This window comes from Monopterus albus, unplaced genomic scaffold (genome assembly GCF_001952655.1).
Source record: "Monopterus albus unplaced genomic scaffold, M_albus_1.0 scaffold214.1, whole genome shotgun sequence".
NCBI classification, from domain to species: Eukaryota; Metazoa; Chordata; class Actinopteri; order Synbranchiformes; family Synbranchidae; genus Monopterus; species Monopterus albus.
In genome coordinates this window covers 1,971,972-1,980,438 of record NW_018128094.1, presented here as the reverse complement: position 1 = coordinate 1,980,438, position 8,467 = coordinate 1,971,972, and the positions used below count along the sequence as shown (strand labels likewise).

The window sequence follows — 8,467 nt, the reverse complement described above, 5'->3', positions numbered from 1 at the left end:
GGAGCCACTCCTTGGTTATCCTGGCTGTGTGCTTCGGGTCGTTGTCATGTTGGAAGACCCAGCCATGACCCATCTTCAATGCTCTGGGTGAGGGAAGGAGGTTGTTGCTCAAAATCTCACAATAAATGGCCCCATTCATCCTCTCCTTAATACAGTGCAGACGTCCTGTCCCCTTCTCAGAAAAGCACCCCCAAAGCATGATGTTTCCACCCCCATGCTTCACAGTAGGGTTGGTGTTCTTGGGATGCATCTCATCCTTCTTTTTCCTCCAAACACGACGAGTGAAGTTTAGACCAAAAAGTTCTACTTTGGTCTCATCTGACCACATGACTTTCTCCCATGCCTCCTCTGGATCATCCAGATGGTCTTTGGCAAACTTCAGACGGGCTTGGACATGTGATGACTTGAGCAGGGGAACCTTTCGTGCAATGCATGATTTGAAACCATGACGGCGTAGTGTTCTACCGACAGTGACCTTTGAAACTGTGGTCCCAGCTCTCTTCATGTCATTGACCAGCTCCTCCCTTGTAGTTCTGGGCTGATTCCTCACCTTTCTTATCATCAGTGATACCCCACGAGGTGAGATCTTGCATGGCGCCCCAGTCCGAGGGAGACTGACAGTCATCTTTAGCCTCTTCCATTTTCTAACAATTGCTCCAACAGTTGATCTATTTTCACCAAGCTGCTTGGCAATTGCCCCGTAGCCCTTTCCAGCCTTGTGGAGGTCCACAATTTTGTCTGTGGTGTCTTTTGACAGCTCTTTGGTCTTGCCCATGGTAGTAGTTGGCGTCTGACTGACTGTGGGGTGGACAGGTGTCTTTAAAGAGCGCAGACAGGTGCTACTAATTTAGATTAATGGGTGGAGTAGAGGTATGTTCAACAGTGCAAAATAAATAAATTCTTTAAAAATCATACAATGTGATTTACTGAATTTTTTTTAAATTCTGTCTCTCAGAGTGGGAATGCACCTACAATGTAAATTTCAGACCCCTCCATGATTTCTAAGTGGGAGAACTTGCAAAATCGCAGGGTGTTCAAATACTTCTGTTCCTCACTGTAGGTGGTTTTCCAGGAGTCCCAAAAGGACCTGATGGACATGATGAGTATGTCGTTTAAGTATATGAAACAGAATTGACCTAGAAAATCCCGAAACACGTCATTGATCAACCCCTGGAAAACTGCCGGGGTGTTGGTGAGCCCAAAGGGCATCACCAAATACTCAAAGTGGCCTAGCAGGGTCTTGAAGGCAGTCTTCCACTCATCCCCCTCACAAATATGCACCGGATGGTAGGCGTTCCTGAGGTCCAACTTCATGAAGACTGCCGCACCCTGTAGAGACTCAAAAGCAGATGACAGAGGGGGTAATGGATATTTGTCCTTAACTGTTATAGCATTAAGTCCGCGGTAATCAATGCAAGGACGGAGGCCGCCGTCCATCTTCTCCACAAAAAAGAACCCTGTGCCCAGGAAGAAGGATGGATCATACATGTAAAAATTTTTTAGTATATTACTTGTGTGGTGTAGAACAAAATTATCTATGTACATACTGCTTGCAAACCAATGATGGTAAGATGATGTTATGGGGTAGGACTAGATAAGTCTAACTTCTTCCTACTTCGTTCAAGCATGTACTAGGTATAAGCAAATTGATAATGGATTAGCATTTGTGGATATGTGTGAAATTATGTGTGTTGACATATCGACTATCTTTACATGCTTGAAAGAATAAAATCAATCAATCAATCAATCAATACCTGCACGTTGGGCTGTGTCTATGTACTCCTCCAGAGCCTGTCGTTCAGGTTTGGATATATGGAAGAATTGACTGTTGGGCAAGGTGGCTCCAGGATACAGGGTGATGGCACAGTCAAAGGGTCGGTGTGGTGGAAGGGTGTCAGTGGCAAGGTGCTTACTGAAAACAGGGTTTAAATCATGGTAGTCAGGAGGGACGGAGGACAGGTCATGAGGTGGAGGAAAGACAGAAGGAAGGTCGGAGAACAAACCAGTCAGGAGGCAGGTGGTGACACAGGTCGGGCTCCATTGGGTGATGGTTCCGGTGGTTCAGTCCAAGACAGGGTTATGTTGGACCAGCCAGAAGTGACCCAAGACAAGAGGTGTATCCAGGGTGGAGAGTATCTTAAACTGGATGGTTTACTGATGGTTGCTGGCGATGGGGAGACGGATGGGAGGTGTCTGGTGTGTGATCGTGGCCAGCAGCTGTTCGACCACTGTGAGGTCCATTATGTTCCCCCTGCACTGGAATTGAGGAGTGCTAGGTGAATAGCGGTCTGAAGAGGGGTCTCGAGGAGCACCGGGAAAAGGCAGCTGTTCTTGGACTTGGTGGAGAGGGAAGGACGTATCCCCGCTGTCACGGGCGGGCCTGGCCTTTTGGTCGCACCGGGCAGACGGTGATATGGTGGTCGGGGGCACCACAGTACAGGCAAGAGCCGGTGCGGATCCTGTGGGCTCGTTCCTCGAGGTCCAGAGGGGTTCATCCGAGTTGCATTGGTTCCTCCCCTTTGCCTGAAGCACATCCAGAAGTCGCCCCCAACTGTGGAGGTCCGGAGCCCCCTGTAGGAGGCGGAGGGATGGAGCGGACCCTGGTGGCCGGCTGCTGTACCACACAGTCCCTCTTGCCGGTGTGCAGTTGGTTGTCGATCCTGACAGCCAAGTCAGCCAGGGAATGAAGGTCAGGGGGCTCCTCTTTAGTGTTGAGCTCAGCCTTGATATTGTCATTGAGCCCATGTCGAAACGCCGTGCGCAGGGCGAGATCGTTCCAGTCGGCCTCCATAGCCAAAACCCGGAAGTCGATGATGTAGTGAGATGCTCTGCGCGCCCCCTGATGGATCGTCATGAGCTCCCTGGCTGCTTGGCTCTGGTGCTCCGGAGGGGTGAAGATGGTGTGTAGATCCTGGAAGAAGGTATTGATTGTGGCTCCGTGTAGCTGTCCCTGAGCATCCGCAGCTTCGGCCCAGGTAAGCGCTTTACCATGCAAGCGGTTAATGACATAGTTTATTTTTACTCTGTCAGAGCGGAAAGTACGAGGCTGCTGGTCAAACACCCTCTGGCACTGCAGCAGAAACCCCCGGCATTTACAGTAGTCACGTCACCGTCGAAGATGTCTGGCTTGGGTATTGGCGGATCCCGACCGGGACTGAGCGCCCGAGCAGATGGGCTGGAAGGGAGAGGTGTCAACCGGAGGTGGTGCAGAGAAGTGCCATTCTATAGTAGTCATCAGTCTCGCTATTTGCTGAGCGAGACTGGCGGTGGTGTCCAATTGTTGCTGCAGTGCCAGGTTCATTCTCTCCAGCTGCACGGCTATGTGTGCGAGCGCTGGAGAGCTGTTTATGCTGGAGTCAGCAGAGTCCATAGTGGCCAGTTCGTTCTGTTATGAACGCACACCACGCAAAGTGGTGTGACAGAGGAAGCGGACTCAGATGGCTGACTTCACCATAAGCAGTGTTTAATAATGCTGTACAAACTACGATCGTGATAATGTGACAAACACACATAAATGTCCAGAACCGGTGTAGAGGGTATTTGGTGTTGATCACAGGCAGGGGAGATGAAGGTCGTCGCAGGGTCGAGCTGCAGAGCATAAGGGTCACTCACTAGCATGGTCAAGGCTGAAGAACAGGCAGAAGATCACGACAAGCAGAGAGGAGAGCACCGACCTGGTTGATAGATGCTAGGCTTGGGGGTAATGATAGTGGTAGGTCCAGAGGATGACAGCTCTGTGTGGAGGATAATAGTCCAGAAGGGGAGCTGACAGCAGGAACAGGCGAGGAGAAGGCTAAGAGGATAAAGGATGTTAACTGGAACAGAATACACATAAAGACAGTCTCAGGTTGGGTTGAACGGTACTAGTCATCTGTGTGGGAACAAGAACGAACTGGCAGTGAGCCGGTAGGAAGACAGGGTAGTTATAGGGGACGGGTGATTGCAGGAGTGACAACAGGTGGTGATAATAAGGATAGCTGACAGGTGTGTGGAGGAGAGAGAGGGCAGGTAAAACGGAGCGACCCTAACAGATTTGCTATGAAAAATCTGGTGTAACTGCACCACTAGTTGGCACTGTAACCATTTTGTAAAAACTATATCATTAAAATAGCATTTATATTTAACCGTGTTTGCTGTGCACATTGTGCTACATATTCTGCATATCAATTTTGGTGCATACTGTTCTGGCAGTGTCTTTAAAAAGAAATGCTCTTTGTTTGCAAATGCATTCTCTGAATGACAACAAAATTCATGTGTTTATGCAGGATATATCTTAGTGCAGGGTGGGCAATTTTGGTGCTCAAAGGCCACTGCCCTGATTGTTTTCCAACTATCCCTGCCCTACCCACTGCTGATTACTAGGATCGGGTGTGTTCAGTCAATCAGAAGCTGGAAGACACCATCTTAGATAAAGGTAGAGTGAGGAAAGTCAGAGTTTGTATATTTTTCTTACTCCTTGGCTTACCACAGTTGTCTTTTTAATTAATAATTAAAAATCATGTACTAAATCAGGAAATACCCACTTTAACTAGCCTAGTGATACTAAGAACCCAACCACCTGTGAGCAAATTGCTGCTTAGAGTTGTTAGGTAATTTCTTAGTCAGATAGATATTTGTTAGACATCTGTTGTATTAGCAAATGTTTAGTGGAAACAGGCTGTCTATGCTCAGGCTGGTAAATGCTTAGTTCATTGTCATGAGTGCTGCAGGCTGCATCTAGGCCAAGGTCAGCTAGATTGCAGAGTCTGCAGACAGGATGAATATTGCTAGTAGCATGCTATGCTCAGCAGTAATCTTAGTTATAATATCTTCCGAGGCTTACTGTTCAGACATGTCCCTGAATGTCCTGTATGTTTTTAGATACACACCACTAATCAACAGCCACACACTTTAATATTCTTCATGTTTTGACTACTGCTCTGGTCAGCTGCATAGCTGGCATATCAGGTGACGTCGGACGTTGCCTGTGTAGGATGGGGCTAGCCCAACCAAGTGATTAAATTGTATAGGCTATTAGGTTCGGGGTCTTTCTTCTTCCAGGCTGCCTGCGCACAGTTTTGGGGGTGGAAGATGCCTGGACGTGTAATGTTAATTCTTGCCTGTGACTCCTTGAATAAACCAGCACGGTTATATTTTTTTATATACTCAAGTGGTCCGCTTCGTCTCACTGAGTTCCTGGTTTGAAAGAACCGGACGTGGCTTTATAATAGAATAGAGCCTTTAGAGTAAACCAGGTTCTCTGAGTAGAAAGCCTCTCTATCCACCTTACCTCATACACATGGAATATTAAAAGCAGAGAGCTAGCTTTGACATGATAGTGAACCTGTATTCAGAGATAGATGGAGACAGTGGTGGAGAGCCATGGCGCCTAGCCTAGCCATATTGAGAGACACAGTGTGCAGTTTACACAAATGGCACTGCTATAATCTGTTTAAGTCTTCTGTAAATACATTAGAAATGCTTTTGTGCACAACAAACAAGTGGCTGTTGCTACTTGCTAAAGCAAGCAAGCACTTGTTAAGACAAGTGAAATCATGCTGTATTCAGGATGTGTCCAGCACCATTAAAGCTGTTGCTGTTGCAAAGTATTACTCTTAACATAGTACAGCACACAGTATGCATACCAACAGGCTGCACTGTTGATTGTGTCAGTCTAGGACTCTGTACCACATTGTGAGGATTTGGAGCCACGATTCAAAATGAGCTGACAGCTAAAGATAAAAAGGCAGTTACCTGGCCAAAAACAAAAGAAAAAAAAATATACAGAGGTCCGTATTGAGTAGGCAATCAACAAAATCTAAAGGTACTAAACAGAACACAGAGAGGCAGGTAGCAACCCAGAGATTATTAGGTATCATGAGCAGAAAACAAGCTGACATGAGCAACAGGTGGAACACTCTGGGAGTGAAGCACAGTAAAAGATTTGGCAAATGAGTGAAAAGGGAACTGCATGTTAAGCCCTGTTGGTCAACTCGCATGGCTCTGTGATTACCTTCAGTTAGTAGCACTCTGGGTCTGACTTTTGCCAGGGTGCATGGACCCTATTATATTTGCAAATCTAGTTGGATATTATCTCTAACTGTAACTATAACAAATTTAGTTATCCCTTTTCTCAGCTTAAATTAGTAAATGTCTACATTATATGTGTATTTATTGTTTTGATTTGCTGTTTTGATTTTAATTTTATTTTAAAATAATTGTCTTTTAACTTTGTATTTTAATTCTGTCAATAGCCATCCCTGGTAGGCTAGTGGTTAAGGCACAGCCCTCTCGCCGCTGCGGCCCGGGTTCGAGTCAGGAAGGGCATCCGGCATAAAACACGTGCCAAATGCCAGCATGCAAGTCGTCAGTGTGACGATTCGTGTGGCGACCCCTAAACGGGAAAAGCCTAAAGTGACTTGTGGAGACACCATAGTGTGAGAACACACTTCAAATAAATCTGAATTTGAACAATCATGTTTAAGATGGGTGAAGTTGCTATTATGGTGGGAATTATATGATGTGATGAAAATCTAAATGTCAAACAATGCAGACATTGGAAATCTTTTGAATTGTGCATATTTTAATTTAAATATTGTAGAGAGCATAAAAAATTGCTCATACGGTTTATAGTGATAACAGTGAAAAGAAGTCTGTATTTAATTTGGATCAGCCACTTCCGGCAGGGACTCAATTCACTGAAAAAGTCAATCAGCTGTGATACCAACATTGAAAAGCATGGATGAGTGTTCAGGTATTAAAACCCAATTGTCAACTGAGTCAAGTTTCAAAACATGAACATTAAGCTAAGAAATCTGGGGACAGGTGGAGCTACTGGAGGAACTCAGTGACTAAACTTTTAAAGTATTAAATAACTGATATATTTAAGAATCTAGGTAATCTTAAACTGCATTTTTGTCATGACTCTCAAGTCCCTTCAAGGCAGCAATTAACACTGAAAAAGAACAGCAACAAATAACCGATTACAATAAATCACTTCCACAATGACAAAGATCCAGTTGTTCACAGATACGCCAAAACTCTGAACCAGTAAGGCTTTTTAAAGAAGGTAATACAAGTTTTCATCACTTTCTCCGCTACTTACCACTTGGAGTTTGACCTGAATACAGAGGCCTTTCTTCTTGATGGCAGCCATGCCTGTGGTTAAGGTTTTCCTGATACTGGTGGCTCGTCGCAGAGCAAGCTGGGAGCTGCCCTCCGGACCGGCAACAGACCCTGACAATACTGTGGCCCCACTAGCCCGTCCCATAAATAGTCTGCTGATGTTCTTCCTGTGGAAGCAGAAGCCTGGATTACATTTGTATGCATCTATATGAGTAACAGTACATGTTTTAATTCCACACTGCATCAGGCAGTGATTATTACACCAATATAAAGGGTACTAATCTGACCGCATCTGCGGCATATTTCAGTGTTTGGAAACCAGTATGTTGGTGGGGCTCACTTTATTGCCTGTTACTCTCAAAATGTACTGTACTGTATTGAATATGGATTGCTGTTTAAATTATGAATAATGAATTATTACATTGTAGTAAAAATTCCAAGACTTCCATTGTATCGAAGTGGATGCAGCAATCTTGAAGACAAATTAAAAATCTGGATAAATAAAGCCAAATCTATCTACATGTACAGATACCACTAGAAATTGGGTGAACCACTTCCTAAATGATTTATTACCATCATTTTTTTTGTCCACAGGCTACCCCAGTTAGTCAGTTTCTGTGAATGCCACCACTCATATTTTTCTGTTCTCATTGATAGAACAGAGATTCAGTATCTGGTAGACTTTTCCCATTGTCAATTCACTATATGTGCAGGACATACAGAAAATCGAAATACCGTTTCTCTCTCACCTAGCATTGAATGCCATACCATTTAGGAAACTAAAATAGAATAAAAGTAGTAATCAAAATAGACTAAACAGAATAAGTCAAAGTGATTAGGATAAAACTAAATGCTATAACCTAATGTAACGCTATGACTCAACCCATGTACAGTCAGTGACAATAGTGCAAATAATGTCAGATGGTTGTGAGATCGAGATGCACAGGGTAATGGACAGCATTCAGTATCCTCACAGCCTGGAGGATGAAGCCGTTTGTAAGTCGGGTGGAGTGGGCCTGAAGACCCCAATACCTTTGTTAGGTTATTTTTTAGTTAGATAGATATGGATTAGAGATCTGTTGTCTAGAAATGTTTAGTGCAGACAGGGTGACTAGTTTTGCTGTAACTATTCAGCCTGCAGGGACTGCAGGCACGCCAAGGTTACAGGAAAAGAGCTTTTAGGGTCAACTGTAATGCTAGTCTTAATATTTGTCTTAATGTGTAAGGTTATGTCCAATTGTTTAGATACACACCACGAAAACAACAGTCACGCACCTTGACTTTGCCTCATGTTTTGGCTAAACGATAGAGCAGCTGCAAAGCTTGCTTATCGGGTGGCGTCACGGTTTGACGCCCCTTGTAG

The 8,467-nt window shown here is 44.8% G+C and overlaps 1 protein-coding gene across 1 annotated transcript in view; it reads right to left on the bottom strand.

Annotated features, from left to right (window-relative positions):
• Positions 1-8,467, bottom strand: part of LOC109971040 (unconventional myosin-XVIIIa-like) — a 233,547-nt gene that overhangs the window by 129,108 nt on the left and 95,972 nt on the right. The window contains 1 exon segment of the mRNA XM_020619059.1: positions 7,085-7,271. Within this exon segment, the coding sequence (XP_020474715.1) occupies positions 7,085-7,271 (187 nt within the window).